Source organism: Lissotriton helveticus, chromosome 2_2 (assembly GCF_964261635.1).
Source record: "Lissotriton helveticus chromosome 2_2, aLisHel1.1, whole genome shotgun sequence".
Lineage (NCBI taxonomy): Eukaryota > Metazoa > Chordata > Amphibia > Caudata > Salamandridae > Lissotriton > Lissotriton helveticus.
This window is the reverse complement of record NC_136060.1, coordinates 174,451,261-174,468,808: the sequence shown is the minus strand read 5'-3', so window position 1 is coordinate 174,468,808 and position 17,548 is coordinate 174,451,261. Positions and strand designations below refer to the sequence as shown.

The 17,548-nt window shown below is 42.5% G+C and overlaps 1 protein-coding gene across 1 annotated transcript in view; it reads left to right on the top strand.

The window, feature by feature from the left end:
- The window catches only part of LIMCH1 (LIM and calponin homology domains 1), a 990,782-nt gene that overhangs the window by 376,990 nt on the left and 596,244 nt on the right, over positions 1-17,548 (top strand). The window contains exon 3 of the mRNA XM_078678256.1: positions 1,360-1,429. Within this exon, the coding sequence (XP_078534382.1) occupies positions 1,360-1,429 (70 nt within the window). The remainder of the gene's footprint in view (positions 1-1,359; positions 1,430-17,548) is intronic.

The following is a 17,548-nucleotide window of genomic DNA, read 5'->3' as shown; positions in this document are numbered from 1 at the left end:
GTGGGGGGAGTCAGCTGCAAGGAGGCAGCAACTAGAATTTGGATTATCAGTTTCTCTCACGTGACAAGTGATCTTCTGAAGTCAACAACATCAGGACTGTTGGGTAGGGCGATAGTAATGCCGGCTATTCAAAGCTCTGAAACATCTGTGATGGCAAGTACTGTATAACAATCTAGGCCATTAGCCTGTTTAAAACTTAAATGTGTTTTAAAGGGTCCATTTATGTTGGGAGGTTGTAACAGAGTGAACTAGGTGGCAGCCCGAGTAACAATAGAGGTGCCTTTTCTCAAAGAAGTTTAGCTTTAAGTGTATGCAACTATTGTTAGTATTATAGTTGCTTTAGTTGGTTTTAAGTTTATATAACAGTATTATTTATTTTAAAAATAACTATTATGTTCAATCTAGAACAAAAAACAGAAGCTGCAAGTGTAAATAAAAAAGGATTGTTAAATCAATGCATAAAATAAATTAGTTCTAAATAATAATTTAGAATGTAGATTTAAGTTGACAAGTACACATATGCCTTAATAACTAGATTAAAAACAAGTACATGCAATCATGGAATTAAATATATATCGTTTGTATTATACGTGCTGAAATGTAGCTTCATGTTGATATTATACTTGTAACTGTTCTGTGTATGTGTGAAAGTATGCAGTGTTCCTGCCTGCGCTAGGATTCTGGGTATGTGGGAATAATTGTGCCACATGCTGGGATCCATAGGACATGATGTAAGAGGGGTCGTTTCTAAATTGGCTCTTAGTGGTTATAATGGCAGTACAAAATGTTAATTGGGCATTTTATAACCGCAATATACTCATCGCCTATAAAACATGAGTGTTAGGTAAAAAAATCACTTGGCTTACTTTTAAACATATGACACCTCCCCGGACTCAAAACTAGACATTGAGAGTAAGAGCTTGAATACAACAATAGACGACTCTTATTAATAAGCGTCTTATGCAAAACGTGAATATCTCATGCATGAATTGTACTTTTCATAACTACTTGTACAGTTAATTTGCAAATAATATCTGTTTGGCATGCAAGGGAAGGAGTATGTTTTCTCCTAACAGTAACAGGGCATAAAAGGTATTATAGACCAGAAGGGCAACTCAGGTGAACAAATGTGTTCCTGTAAACCAGTGAAAATGTAAGAAAACCTTTCTCTCATAAAGGTCATACTGCTGAACATTACTGATACAAAAGCAGGTGTTCAGTCGGTTAAACTTGTATGTATGCTTTTTTGTTAATGCATTAGATGGTGTTAACATGTGCACTTCTACTACCTTTGTTGACGTGCTTATTGTTGACATGTTCTTGATATAGTTTGATATTCTCTTTTTCCCCCAATGACAGGCTACTCAATGCGATAAAGCCGGGACTAGTGAAAAAGATCAACAGACTGCCCACTCCCATTGCAGGATTGGTGAGTAATAACCTCTGTTTCGCGGTCAGCCACTGATTTCCGGGAGACGTGTAAAAAGTTTTGAAATAGTTTTTTGTGTTCCAGGTTCATTTGGTTACTTTGTTTTAACCAACTATAGAGATATGCCATGATTCATTAAAGTATTTGCTCACCTGAGTGATTTTGGGTCCACAAAAGCAGCCATTGGCAGTGCAAATTCAACTTTATTGCAAAACCTGAATGTGTACTCCTAAAAGCAGTTACTGCATATACTATTACACCAGTACGACACAATGTGTCTTGTGATAAAACATCCTCACTTGGACATGCTGATGGTTTTTCAGGGATGGGCGACCCACAAATGTTGTTGAACGCGCACAAAGCTACAAGCTTGTGAGTATTCATCAATCCTTTTTAACTAGCTTGCCACCCTGAAAGTGATCAGAGATTTACTATTGTTCAAGACAGCATTTATTGTTGGTCGAGTGTTGCAAGGGATGAACCACTTCCCGTGTTGGCAGTGGTATAAGAAAAGGATTACACTGGTTACATTTCTGAATGGGCAAGTCTATACATTTACACGTACTTGTGGATACTGTGGCTCTCGCAGCTTTCAAGGAGCTCTCTTTAAAGTCTTCATACTTTCACAAAAAGTCAGAAATGTTCTCCAAACATGGGAGTAATTGTGTCATGGACACTGTGACAGGGACCGTGTAAATACTTCTACTTTTTTATGTGCTTGCCTGCAAACCCATACATTTCTATTACAAAGTGTGAAGATTAGACACGCAGACTGGTTACCATCATGCCCGCCTCCTCTTTAGGTTGACATATGTTAGTTATTTATTATATGGTCACTGCCATATACATTTGGACGCTTACAGTGGAGGTTAAAATGTTTTCAAGTGAATCTAGATGATGCATTTATTGCTATACTTATTTTGTCTTGTTGGGACTTTAGTGTGACCAGTCTTACAAACAAGAGATGAGATCAGGGATCAGATGCTATAAAAACTCAGGTATCTGACCATAAGTCAGAGAGGCTTTGTGACTGAACTATCAGGTCAGAGGTCTATGCCAAATCAGCCCCAATCGGGGGCGCCTCAGGGGTCCGAAAGTGGCACATAGCAATGGCCTTCAGCCCGGCACTGCTTGCTATTCCTGGGCAAGGGCTATGATGGAGATTACCTAAACAGCTATTTCTTTCAGAGACAGGTATGCTGTTCCATCTTAAACTCAATTTAAAGGTTTTCTATTTTATGCTAAAATGTAGTATAGAGCTTAGAAGTAGCAATAGGATGTTCGGATGCTAGGAATGCACTAACCATGTTAGGAATGTTCATCTTGTTTTCACGGGTCATGTTAGGCAGTGCTACTTTCTGTGCGATTACCATTCCTATGTTATGCAATAGACTTGGGTTTTAGAAATTAAAACATTACAGTTGTACCCCGTGTGTCTTAGTGCTATCTTGAGTGTGTTATTCATTTGCGAATGAGGGTTTAGAGTTCCACTGTGTCCCTGAACTCATCTAGAGGGACTAACCGCGACCAGAAAACGCCACCAGCACAGTATGGTTGTGCGGGTTGTGTACAACTTGTAGTCCAACTAGATTTCTAATTCATGCTGGTACAGCAAACTAGTTGCACCAGGGATCTGACCACTGTGGCTCTTGGTGGGGCGAGGGGACACTCCCTGATAATGACAACTGGAGCTAATATTTAACAGTGTTAAACTTCAAAGCATTTCTCGACAGGGGGACTGTACGTTATCTTGTCACTTCCTTTTGTTAAAATGAGGGATGGCTGGATGGCTAAAAGCAAATCTGTTTTACTTCTTTTTCGAATCTCTATTTCTTTTCTGTTTCATCGGACCTGCCTGTAGGAAAAAGCATAATAACCCAAAGTATAACAATAAGTAACAACTCACGTTCTATGATTTTGCTTTGTAAATATTGTACACTTACTATTAGGGGAGAGGCGGCAGGAGACCGGTTCAGGTATTAGAACATACATATATTCACCTCTGTAAGAGAGAGACTGCACTTGTAGACGAAAAGAGAGACGCGTTTCGTCTGTGAAATTATAAATATATATATTTTTTATTTGTTCACCAAAGCTGCACCTTATAAATTTGCCAACAGCACTTCGACCCAACCTTTCTTAACTTTGTGTCATTATTTCAGCTTTAGGTCTCCTTTTCCTTATTATGTATTTTTTTGTTCCACCATGTTGTTTTTTACTTTGTGTGTATGTGTATATCCAAGAAAACGATTTTGGAAAAGGGGGGTGGTGATGGACAGAGCTTCTGAATGATGCAGAATACTCTTACCAAGTCAATAGATCATGGTTTTAATCCATCACCGTTTTTTAGCTCACTGCACCATCCCAGCTCAGAACCTGGCTATATGCAAATTAGTCTGTTCCTGTCCCAGTGCATGATGGGAACAGGGCAAACCAAACTACCAAGCCAATTCTTATACTGGGAAGGAAACAAGCTTCCGGGGACCGGTTTCTGGCATCACAGCCTTCTTCGGCCCGGCTTGCCTGAATCCTGATGGTGCAATGAGCAAGGGACTCACGTCTGAGTATACCCTCCCACACATAGTGTGGATCAAACCGATTTTGGAAAAGGGGGGTGGTGATGGACAGAGCTTCTGAATGATGCAGAATACTCTTACCAAGTCAATAGATCATGGTTTTAATCCATCACCGTTTTTTAGCTCACTGCACCATCCCAGCTCAGAACCTGGCTATATGCAAATTAGTCTGTTCCTGTCCCAGTGCATGATGGGAACAGGGCAAACCAAACTACCAAGCCAATTCTTATACTGGGAAGGAAACAAGCTTCCGGGGACCGGTTTCTGGCATCACAGCCTTCTTCGGCCCGGCTTGCCTGAATCCTGATGGTGCAATGAGCAAGGGACTCACGTCTGAGTATACCCTCCCACACATAGTGTGGATCAAACCGATTTTGGAAAAGGGGGTGGTGATGGACAGAGCTTCTGAATGATGCAGAATACTCTTACCAAGTCAATAGATCAAGGTTTTAATCCATCGCCGTTTTTTAGCTCACTGCACCATCCCAGCTCAGAACCTGGCTATGTGCAAATTAGTCTGTTCCTGTCCCAGTGCATGATGGGAACAGGGCAAACCAAACTACCAAGCCAATTCTTATACTGGGAAGGAAACAAGCTTCCGGGGACCGGTTTCTGGCATCACAGCCTTCTTCGGCCCGGCTTGCCTGAATCCTGATGGTGCAATGAGCAAGGGACTCACGTCTGAGTATGCCCTCCCACACATAGTGTGGATCAAACCGATTTTGGAAAAGGGGGGTGGTGATGGACAGAGCTTCTGAATGATGCAGAATACTCTTACCAAGTCAATAGATCATGGTTTTAATCCATCACCGTTTTTTAGCTCACTGCACCATCCCAGCTCAGAACCTGGCTATATGCAAATTAGTCTGTTCCTGTCCCAGTGCATGATGGGAACAGGGCAAACCAAACTACCAAGCCAATTCTTATACTGGGAAGGAAACAAGCTTCCGGGGACCGGTTTCTGGCATCACAGCCTTCTTCGGCCCGGCTTGCCTGAATCCTGATGGTGCAATGAGCAAGGGACTCACGTCTGAGTATACCCTCCCACACATAGTGTGGATCAAACCGATTTTGGAAAAGGGGGGTGGTGATGGACAGAGCTTCTGAATGATGCAGAATACTCTTACCAAGTCAATAGATCATGGTTTTAATCCATCACTGTTTTTTAGCTCACTGCACCATCCCAGCTCAGAACCTGGCTATATGCAAATTAGTCTGTTCCTGTCCCAGTGCAGGTCTCCTTTTCCTTGTTATGTATTTTTTTGTTCCACCGTGTTGTTTTTTACTTTGTGTGTGTGTGTATATCCAAGAAAACACCACTACCATTCATCACTTTAATTTCAATTCATTGCATCGGTTATTTAAAACTTTCCACAACATTCATCCATAAAAACAATTTGAGATAACGTTTGTGGCCTTACAACATACAAAACGTAATTAATCACAAAACCATTCGGCGCAATGAACAACCAGTTTAAAATACATTACAGTTGTGTGCGTTTCTCGAGGTGTCCAAAGAATGTGCCCTGTGCGCTTTATTAAAACAGATGAAACACCTCTGGGCATTCTTTAGCTCTCATGCCACGGACTCCAAATATGGGGTTCAAATTCAAATTTAGTTAAGCGTTCCCCGCTACTAAGTTTATTTTGCTTGACAATATCTCTACCTTTTTGCCCCTGGACTACCAGATCTGACTTTTCTATGCCACAAAATAATAATATTTTTTAAGAATTAACCTGAATTTTGCCGAGACACAGTATTGCTCTTGAATATCATTTTGGAGGAGGTCAGTCGTGCTGGGAGTGATATTTGAGAAGTTTGCCTTGTCCCTACCCAGCGTCAAGCATATCTGCTACTGATCATGAGGTAGCCCTCTGTAGGGCCTCTTGCCTAACCATTGACTTTCTCGTTGGGCTCTGAATTAAGGACCCTGGAGCCTGTCTCTTTCCTTCTCTTTTACAGGGCATGACATCTTTTTGAAATAATCATTCAGTGTATACCCACACATAGTTAAAATATATGGTCAGGGTTGAACAAATGTAACTGGTAATGGAATTTATAGTATGTGTATGATCCAGGACCCTCAAGAAGAATTGACCCCACTTGGCGTAGGTCGTCAATTTGACACTGTAAATATTAGCATACAGTAGGAACTTGAATTTCTAGTGGTTTAAAAACTCAGTGACAGTGTTTGTTCGCTTTTGTAAACATAAGACAACTCAGGTTGACATATTTACATTTTTAATTTAGTTCTGTCTATTTTTGCAGCGTGGCTTGTCCACAGCATAGATGTTTCTCTTAGTGAAGTTCAAACTATGAACTTTTTCAGCTCCAGAGCCTCGTGCTCGCATTCCTGGTAGAGTTGACACCACGCAGCTTAGTTATATAATTTCCTGACGTTTGTGGTTCTTTGGGATTCATTTTACACCTGAAATTTCCACAGGGGTTCAGATCAGTGATGAGCCTGTCTCCCATGGAAGATGGGAGACTGTGGAGATCAAGTTGTCTTGTCTCCAAGGACCACAGACTCTGATACTCTGATTCAGCAGATGATCCTTGTGTCCTGGACTTCAAAGGTTCTTTTTCCAAGAGTGTGGAGACAAGCAAGTCAAATAATTGGGATAGTTGAAGTAAATGCATAACCCAGGCATTACCCTCATTAAAAGCAGTAAACCGTGCTCTAAAGTGTTTAAGGTTATGTCTGTCTAATGCTATTTACCATGACATAAACCTTGGATGGTTTGAGTTTTTTTTGTCTTGTATCTTACAGCTTACTATAGACAATGATTCTAATGGTGTATGACCACTGTAAGGCATGTGTTGTATGAAAATGATGACAATATTGCATCAACTACATTGATTTAATCACTGCATCACGAAGAAGTCTCGATAATTAGATGTGGAGTTAAGAACGCTATATAAATGCTTACCTGGACAATGTAGTGGTAGGGGATGTAAGCAGTGTGATTATCTCTAGGTCGATATCAGACCTTGATATATTGCCATGCAAACGAATTTGTGTTCAATCTAAAAAACTATGGGCCAGATTATCAAGCTGTTTGGTGCTCGCAAACAGGCTAATTTGCAGAATTGTCCCGTTTTCAACTGCAAAAAATCATTTTGGTATGTATAAACCCAAATTTCGATTTGATAGCATGTTAGCGAATTGCAATTTAGGTTTGCGAAAAAATATCAATTTGGTACTGCGAAGGGGTAACCCTTCCAAATACCAAATTGGAATGGTTTGTATGACTGGACCCTTTCCTTTTGTGAATGTATAGAATAAAATGTTTAATAGGAGGCAGAAGAGTCCACCGGTCCTCTGCGTCTTCATACACAAACATAAGTTAAAACAAGAAGCTTTTCTTTTTTAAGGCATCCCGTTAAGAAAAACCGGTTGCATAAACTTTTTTTTTTTTTACATCACTTATTTAAAAGCAATTACAGACATGGTGGTCTGCTGACCTCAACAAGCCACCATCCCTGTGACAACTTTGATTGCTAGTGGGTCGCAAATTCAGTAATAATCATGTGGTAGGTCGATTTGCGCCCCACTATGTATCGCACTTTTAAGAATAATTTTCATACATGGGTAATTGTGATTTACAAATTCAGTATTAATCACAATTTGGAAATTACAACTACTAACGTTGATACATATGGCCTTTGGTTTCTTAGCATACAACACATGTGTTATAGTTCATGGCTGGGTGACATTCACTAAAAAATATTCAGATTGTAATGGTAGTGGTTAAACCTCTAGTCTTTAAACGGAGGCTTCCAGAGAGCTGAACACACAACCCCTCCGCGAGAGTTTTACCTTCCTGTAGCTGGTATGATGGCTCAGTGAGCTGAGAACTCTAGGCATAAACATGCAGTAATCTGTAGGTCACAAGTTCGAGTACAGCAAGAAAGTCTCTGCCTTCCATCTTTCAGAGGGCATACAATTTAATACCATTAAATTGAGTATCATCAACGGCTATTATGTATAGTACTTATACGCTGCAGAATTGCTTATAATGTGTTGTATAACACATCATTTAAATGAAGGAAGCTGACTTGGGAATTCAAATATTATTTAGCTTGATAGTGGACTTCCAGTTACTGGGACGGTCTTTATATCAGTATTGTGAGAAGGCAGTACACGTTACACCTACCAAAACCTCAGTTATGACAAACCACAAATCACTGTCAAATATAAATTGTCTGTTTTTGAAAGGGAAATACATTAAGCCCCATATGAACGCTCATCTCATCAAAATTCCACTATTCCCAAGGTGGGTTTTGATTGTAAGACGTTCAGGAACGAGGTTTGGTTTCTTGCTGAATCAGTGTTGGCCCAAAAGGAAGGAGGGCAGGGCATTTCCTGGCATTGGATACCCTCGCAAGAACAAACAGGGCATGAATTTAGGAACTGGCTGTCTTTACGTACGTCTGGAAACTTAGTTTGCAACTTTTTGGCCTGAACTACTATAACATAGAAAGAACTGAAGGAGCAAACATTTTATTCAGGTTTTCGGTCATTGTAATATCTGCGTGGTCTGGACAAAATGCTGTGTTCACGGTGAAGCATAGAAGACTGTATAACGAATCCTACATGACGTGGTTCTATCTGTCCAGTGTCGCTTCCTCTGACTTATTGTGATTCCGTATGCTGACGTACAGAAATCAGACCCTTGGAATTCACTGCACATAAGGACCAGCGGGTATTTTCTTCTGCTGATTTCCTTTCAGATTCTCGCCTAACAGGCCCCTCGGTCTCCACCCTCTTCTCTGCCTTCTCCTGAACTTACACTCCCTCTCTGATAAAACCCGTTTGGTATCCATTTACTCTATTTTTCTTCCCTGCTTCTCTGTGGAGAGTGTTTCATCGTCTAACACTGCTAAAAAAGAATGAATTCTATTGAACGCTAGCCCACCCTTTTCGTCTTTGATTTCTATTTGGTGGAGTACTCTGGTGCGGAGAAGAGACGGATTCTGGGGCTCTCCTAATTCCCACTGGGAGTTTGAAAGCCTTTTTTACATCGCCATAATCATTATTTTTTCAGTGCGTATTATTAATGCACAGGAACCGTGGACCATGCCATTTTGACATTCAACAACTATGAGTAACACTGTCTCGGGAGCAAAAAACCAAGCAATGAGACGAGGAAAACATATAAATATCAGAAATAACACCCATTTGAGCTGCAAGAAACTATAAGATCTTCAAAACTGATGAAATGCACCAGAAATGGAACCTGATCGTATTGTTAAACAGATCAATCTCGTGACACTTGCGTGATGTCAGTGACGTTTCTGCACTGTTGGGTAAAACATTGTAGCCACCCGCGATCTGAACCAGCCCCCAAGCCTGCCGCAAGCGATGCGCATACCGCGCACTGCAAGCTAAGCTTAGCGGAGTCCCTGGAGGTGCTAAACAGCAGCCCTCCGGCAGACAGCTGAGGTGCTATAAATGCGTGACAATGCATTTAGTGCGGTGATGCGGACCAACACACTGAAATGTGTTAGTCTAACCCCTGATGCGTGGTACTTGGCAGGATTGTGGCAATCATCAAATTAGGCTCTCAGTCCCACGCAAGGGAGTAGCTACAAAATTAAAACAACCCCCACTTTAACCATACCTCTGAAAACAAGCACGCAAAGTGAGCAAACCTGACCTTACTAAGAAGGGTTCCCTTTACCCTTTCATCATCCTCCCATCTGTTTTATCAATACTTTCACCCTTCTATCTATTCATCTGTCAATCCTTTCACCTTTCCATCCATCCATTCACCCTTTCATACATCCTTTCACACGCATTATCTGTCCATTCACCTTACAACCACTCGTTCATCCTTTTATCTCCGTCTTTTCACTCTTTCATCTCTACGTGCGCTAATGCCCTCATGGGTGATAGGCGAGTTATATAAACACCAATAACGTAACACACATCTGTTTTCCCTTATACCTATCCGTTGTTTCACTTTATCACTCCATCCTTTTATGCGTTCACTCTATTCTTTCACTCTTCCATCCCTTCATTCCTACAACTGTGTATCCTAATTTTCACCTTTTTTTCGTTTCATTGTTCTTTCTTTCACCCTTTATTTTTTTTTCTCTTGTTCATTCTTTACTTTCTACCCATATTTTGTATCTTGGTTTTTAGTTTATCTTTTTCTCATGCACACTTTTTTCTGTTTGTTCCTCTCTCGGTTTTGTCCCCCTTTGTTCATCATTGTGAATTTCCTTTTTCTATTTCCTTTGCCTACAGTCACACACCTGTCATGGTGTTCCCTATCCATTATTTATTAACATTTTGTCTGCAGACAGAAGAGGTCACAAATAACGTTTTATTGAGATAAAGTTCGCCTTCCCTGTGGCAGCCCCCGCTTTAGCTGCTTAAGCGGGGGCTTCACTAACCCACTGGTCCTATGTGGGACTCGAATGTACAAACAGGATTGAGAGGCCCCTACACAAAGCAGACCTGAGCCAGCCTCACTACAGTCACAGCCGAACTCAATTGTGCAGACACGGCTTAAAGTGACTACAATGCAGATCTCTCAGCTGTACTAACTTGACATACACGGCTGTACTCAAATTTGGAGACTGCAGTCAGTGTGACTGGTGGCTGGTACAACGTATTGTAGAGCTCTACGCTGTAACTTTTACTTATTTGGTTGAAGTGAACACAACTTAAATTGTGCAGACTGCTATGCAGAGGTACTCTCAGCTGTAACTTTAGGCTGAATGACGTGCTGCCACTCCTAAATTTAATTATATTAGGAAGCCAAGGAGAAGACGATTAGCACTTACTCTGTGTCAGCTGCGAGCTCCATTGACTTTATAGGCCAGCCGACGACTCCCCCCTGGTATTGTCACGGGCAACGCCGCGGTCCAGGACACTCCGACAGACCCACACTGCAGTTTCAGCCAGGCTGATGAGGCACACCGCACCACCACACTCTCTGGCGGTGGCCACAGTTCTTGTCTCATTTAACGCGGGCCGAATGGTGCGAGCCACCTGCAGCTGCAGGCTTCCGCTGGCTGACAACTTAAACTGCCCATCAGTCGCGACACAGGCGGCCAGCCAGGCCTGCCTATGTCGCCAGTGATTTGGCAAATAAATACATGAGAGTGAAGACTCTCTTGACACTGCTGTGACGTGCGGTGCTGAATGAAATATTGTAGCCAGCCACGAGCTGAGCGAGCTCCCAAGCCTGCCGCGCGACCGCGTACTGGCAGTTAAGCTTTGCACAGTCTGGAGGTACTAAATAGCAGCACTCCGGCAGACAGCTGGGGCACTATAAACGTGTGACTGCATTTCAGTGCGGTAATGCGGACCACCACACTGAAATGCGTTAGTCTAACGCCTGATGTGTGGTACATGGCAGGGCAGTGTTATGCATTTGACTTTGTACTCCTGGCTACGCAACATGAATCTTTTAGAAACCGGTTTAACCTCAGCAGCCACCCCCCTCTCCCCAACATTCAGGGTCCCTCCACATGGACTTGGACATTTCGAGGCAAACCCACATGGTCTTTCCAAATTGCACCTGTGTTTAAGTAAACTTCAACACCACGCCTCTCAGGGATGTCGCTTCCGTATTTGTGACATAAATGTCTCTTTCTACCTTGGGTACTTGCCCCCATCCAATAGTAACAGCCCGCACCCATGGCGTAATAATTGACATGGTCACACATGGAGAGTTGATTGTCAATCATGTAGCGCGTACCTGCCACTGGCTAATGCATGCCCTCCACAAAATCTTTAAATGGGTCACACTACCTTCCCAAATGCCATTGATCCAGGGCTTAATCGTCAGCCATCTGGATTATGGGAACGCCCTATTCACGTCCATAAACAAAGAACTCCTAACTAAGCTCCAGGTTCTGCAGAATACAGCTGCTAGGCTGCTTATAAACCTTCCCCCTCGCTCACCCTCTGCACCCAGCTTGAAGGCTCTCCATTGGCTGTCAGTCAAGTAGCGGATTAATTTAAAAATCTGCTGTCTTGTCCATAAAACTCCACGGACAGGGTCCTCATTACTTGGCTAACAAACTGAAAATGTATCAGCCAGCAAGAACTCTTAGTTCTGCTAATAAACATTTATTAACAATTCCAAAGGTTCGTACAATCAAGAACATCAGCAGATCATTTTCAAAACTAGCTCCTACTCTTTGGAACTCCCTGCCACTCCACCTTCGCACTGAGATTGACCACAAGAAGTTCCGTAAGTCCCTCAAGACTTGGCTATTTTAATCTACCCTCTCTTTCAGTCATCGTTCTTGTCTGTTTCTGAGACTCGGCATAAGCGCTATGAGACCCCAGGGTGATATATGCGCTCAACAAGAACCAGTACATAGACATAGACTTTGCATTTGGCTTTGTTGAACAGAAATATCACCACTGGGCAGGTCTTAAAATTTTTTTAATCTGCATGTTTCTAAATCACTCTCTTTCCACCTTGCGGCAGACATCTACCCGTCTCCTGTCTGCAGAGGGCTGTCTGCAGGTGCTCGAAGGAGTGAGTTGCCTGGTAGCTGCACACAGGGTTGCCCATATAGGTGCATGACCGGTACCCTGCAGTTTTGCCACAGGGCAGCCCGGCCTTACAGTCCTGACTGGTATTAGGAACTCACCACATGGTTATGAAGAAGTTGCGCACACACGCTCAATATCCCACACACATTCCCACATTAGTCCACATAATCGGACCATTTTGTGTACACATATTAGGTAATGCTGTTTTTAAATTGTTGTAATCCTTGTCTGGGGACAGCAGCGCTCCCCAGTCACCCGGTGCCCCTCTCTGTCATTTCTCTTGAGATGGCTCCCCTGCCTTGTGAACTGTGCAGTTATTAAAGGTATATATCTTTGACAGATTGATGCCAGCTCCGACTAGCGAGTCCAAAGTGAGGCAGCAATCCGTTTTCTAAAAGTAACTCTGCTGAATTGACACAGTGGCGACGAGGTGTCTGGCGAGCCGGGCCCCAAGCTGGGCAGTCTGTGCTCACGGGTTTTCAGTCGCTTCTCCGGTGCTGTGCCTAGGGACAGCGCCGGGTGTTTGAGGAATGCAAGCTCTGTCAGTCTGCTGTACCAGCCGTCACAGGCATGTCCTCTCTGGGTGTTATGTTCTGTTGTTTTTGGGTGAAGTCTCTTGATTAATACAGCGTGCTTTAAGTTAGACATTGCTGAAATGTTCTCTTGCTGTTCACAATGGGGTCATTTGTGGACTAAGAATATGACTTATGCTCTGAGCATAATCATGTGTAGTAACATTTCTAGGAATGTGTTTTCAGAACACTCTTTCTCTTCTAGGTAGTTTCAGGTGCTTTAAGGCTGGTCTATAAGGTGTTCACTTTTGGATCTCAGTGCGGTTTGTCAATGGAGAATAGAAGTCAGATTCCCAAAACAGAAGGCACATATTTAGTTGCATCTATATACATAACAGGCTGTCCTAATTCACCATCTGTTGTGAAAGAATGAGGTAGATAAAATGTAACTAAGCAGGCATAAAAAGCAATTGAGGAATCCTTATATTTAAAAACATTACGAAGAAGAGTAAGAAGTACACCACCATTTTTCCATTTCAGTTTTGGTATTGCTGCTAAATTTTACCCTCTTATCCATAAGCACATCTCAAGTCATTGTAGGAACAAACCAGAAATAACCATATATTTAATGGTAATAAATTTACAATTATTTTAACAGATGCCACTCTCTAGCATTTCTTTTCAGTTTATCAGTTTAATGATTGTAACCCACACCAGGTTTAAACTAAGACAACATAATTGTTAATAAGCCATTTTGGATCTGGCTCTCTTGAAACATTTGGTTGTTGGGCATAGGGGCATCTTGTAGTTTAGCAAGATCTACAGTGCAGATGTTAACTACAAAATATGCTGTTACATGTTCCTGTTCTGTACACGGGTGTTCTTTGTGTACGTAATCCATCCATAGAGCTTCTCACAAGGAACCAACCCCCAGATTCATCAAAGTCCTGTTTTGCGAGTCCTTAATAGCGATTTTTAAGGAATAGCTATTAAAGACTCGCAAAACGGTATGCATGTAGGAATCGCAATATTTTTTGCGATTTCTACTGCTTCCTTATTTGCGATTCGCTAATTGCTAATCGCAAATAAGGAATGGCTGTCCCATTCATTCCTTATTTGCGATTAGCAAATAGCGAATCCCAAATAAGGAAGCGATTTCAAGGGTGCCAGGGTGTCCAAAGGACACCCTGTAGCACCCCTGAAATGGTAATGTACACTGGTGTTGCGCACACACATGTCCAAAGGACAAGTGTGAATGTAACATACAACTTAGAAAAATGCACTAAAGTGCATTTTTCTAAGTTTTCGCTATTTACCACGTAGTTAGACTTCGCGGTAAATAGCGGCCCCAGATTTCGAATTGGCAATTTTAAAATTGTTTATGAATTGCATTTAAGGAATCTCAAATTAAGATTCCTTAAATGCAAGTATTCGCAATTTAGCGATTTTTAGAATTGAGATTTTTGCATTTGGGATGATGAATCCCAAATGCAAAAATAGTGATCGCAAAGGGCCAGATTCTCAGAATCTGGCCCTTTGCGAGCCGATTTTGGCGTGATGAATCTGGCTGCATGTGTTCAATGTAACAGTTAAAATGGACAAAGTTCCTGTTCTGTCCTCAAGTTATGCAATCGTATTCACAATTGATTCATATCATTGCATTCAGATGTGGTAACAAACCTTGCCCAGAACTATTGATAAGATGCTTTACTGTATTTTACTTGCACATGGATGAATATTAAGTTCCTCTCATTGACGTGATCCACTTAACTGACATTGCTAAGGCCTGCTTGACATTTTAGTTCATTGTATCCAGAACTCCAAGTAACTGGGACACTCAAGTGCTTCTAATATTCCTGAGGGTTTTCTTAGGGGGTCCAGTCCCGGCTCTATGCCGCTCTGCCTCTGTTTCCTACTACAACTAAGAATTCCAATATTTCTTGACGCTGTGAACGTAACTCCTGGTGCTTCCTACAGCCCTTGGGTCCTCCATGCAAGCTTCTAGGTGCCAGTGCTCTTTCAGGGTCAGCCGGGCCTTCCTCAAAGCAGGGAGCACCACTGCCTTTTGTGTCCATGTAGCAGCAACAGGAAGGCGTCAAGTTGATCCTTCGAGAGCAATGCCTGGGTACCAGTCAGGGTTTTTGTTCAGTATTCTTGCCCCAGATGTTTCGTCTCAGATACAGGATCTGAGGATATGGCATTGAGGTGCCAGTTTTTACTTGTACCCTAGACAGTGAATAGAGAATTTCCTGTATCCTGTCCTGACAACGTTCTGATCAAACCTCCATTGCCTTTCTCAGCACTTCCTGTCTCAGTTTACTGCAAACCCTTCAGGTCCCTAGGGCCTCGTCCTTCTTTCTAGTTACCTCCAGGGGCGGCTCCTCCGCTATGGGAGAGGAGCGTCGCCCCACTGCGTTTGAGCAGTAAAGTAAAGGAAATATAAAATGATAATAACTTTCGTTTTATGTTTCCTTTGTGGGCGGGCTGCTCTGCTCTCACAGCAGAGGAGGAGTGGTTTGCCCACTACTATGTGCGCAATGATTGTTTGGTCGGCCCTCTTGGGCTGAACAAAACAGTCATGCGCACTTCCCCCGTTCTCCATGCAGGCTGCATTATAGCCTTCATGGAGAACATGCCCAGGCCGCCATTCCCTGGTTCAGCATCGAACCAGGATGCTCAACACCTATCACAATGCTGCATTGCAGCGTTGATTGGTCAGGAGAGCCTTTTCTGTGCTTCCTGTCCCTCGGTCTGAGGACAGCTGGAGCAGAGACGCGGGTCAGCTGCTGCAAGTTAGGTTTTGCTTTTATTTTTTTTATTTTTTTTTACCACCCACGAATAATGCCAGGTGCCACTGGCTACTTCCCTATGGAGATGAGATTGCTTCTACTCTGCCATTGCAGTAACCAGTTTTCCCTCCTATTACGAGCGCAGGCAGAATGTCTGGGGTGGATTTTGGTGTAAATGGCTCCCGTTCCTGAGATCCTCCTTTGAGATCCCACTTGAAGGAAAAGCTACACTTCTGTTGCAGGCTGTTCCTACTCCCTCTCTCCTAGTCCCCGCTAAGTGGGCATGCTCAACACCAGTCTAGCCTTCCTGCAGCCAGCAGTTTCCCTTCATAAGGAGACTTGTTGACGCATTTCAAGGAATGTGTATGTATTCCATGAAGCAGGATCATTTGGAAAACCAGTTCTCAACAAGTTTATTCTCAGGCAGCACAAAATGCACTTTTTAAAGTCCCTGTCTCCTTTCCTCATTGAACTAGACTTTTAATATCTAGTAGAAAATAAATGTGATTGAAAGTTCTTTCACTTAGACAGATAAAGATACATTACAAATACTTTTATTTATAACTAGGCCTGCTAATGGACAATGTAGCTCCACCAACAGAGTGACAAACAGCTTTATGTAATTGTTCGCTCTGAGGGCATACTACGCTTTAATATCTATAGCGTGTCCCTCTTTTATATATTATACACCCAGACATGTGGATGTACAGGGCACACTTTGAGTGACTTATTTTTTTCTCTTTTGAAACAAAAAAACATGTTTTCATAAACATAACTTCAAAGCATAGTTTCAGCTGTCGACACAACTGTCTATTTGGATAATATTGTCAGTAATGATGCTATCATATCTTGCGAAGTCAATCATTCACCCCCATATGTTCCAATGTTTCCCATTGAACACACAAAAAAACCTCTGAGAGCATACTGAGTGGTAGATAAAATGCCAAGCATCCTATCGCTCGGTGTGTCTGTTGTCGTTTCGTGCCATTTATGATTGTGCCTTTCAGAACTCCTGGGTGCATCTACCCTATCCAGTGTATCTATGGGCAGGATAGCCATGTGAAGCTGTAGTGCGGTTTCTTGATATTGCTTATTGTTTGGGTAGTTTATCATATCCTAACTGGTCACAAATCTATTATACCACCCACAAACAACTGTAGTAATACAACCCAAGTTTCAATGGCCTCTGTACACATCACCCCATCTCTTTTTTTCCATATGCAGTTTTCACTCTATTCCCACTCACAATTTCACATCAATATCAAGTGTCTGATTTCAGGAGCTACAACAGACCTACATAACATAAAATAAAGCGCACGTTCACCACTACGGGTATCTTGGCGCTGAATAACAGAAGTTTGTTGTTACCCAACTCAATGGTACTCAATTTATCGACCTCAGATGGATGAAAGGCTGAGTGGACCCGCCGGGATTTGAACCTGTGACCATGAGGTCGAAGAACAGGCCCTTGCAGTAGACGCATTAGTCCACTCAGCCACCAGACCAGCCACCAGACCACTCCATGCCATCCCTACGTGCCTCTTGGTGGGAATGAATGCCAATGGGTGCTGTTGGGCTTCTAGGGGTGACTTGGGTATTTTATAAAGCAGCTTTTCCTACATGGCAAAGCACAGTTTCTTGCCATATGACCCTGCTGGGCTTTTAATCTGCAGTCCAGCCATAGCACAATGGTGCTCAATGGACTCACACGTTGGTC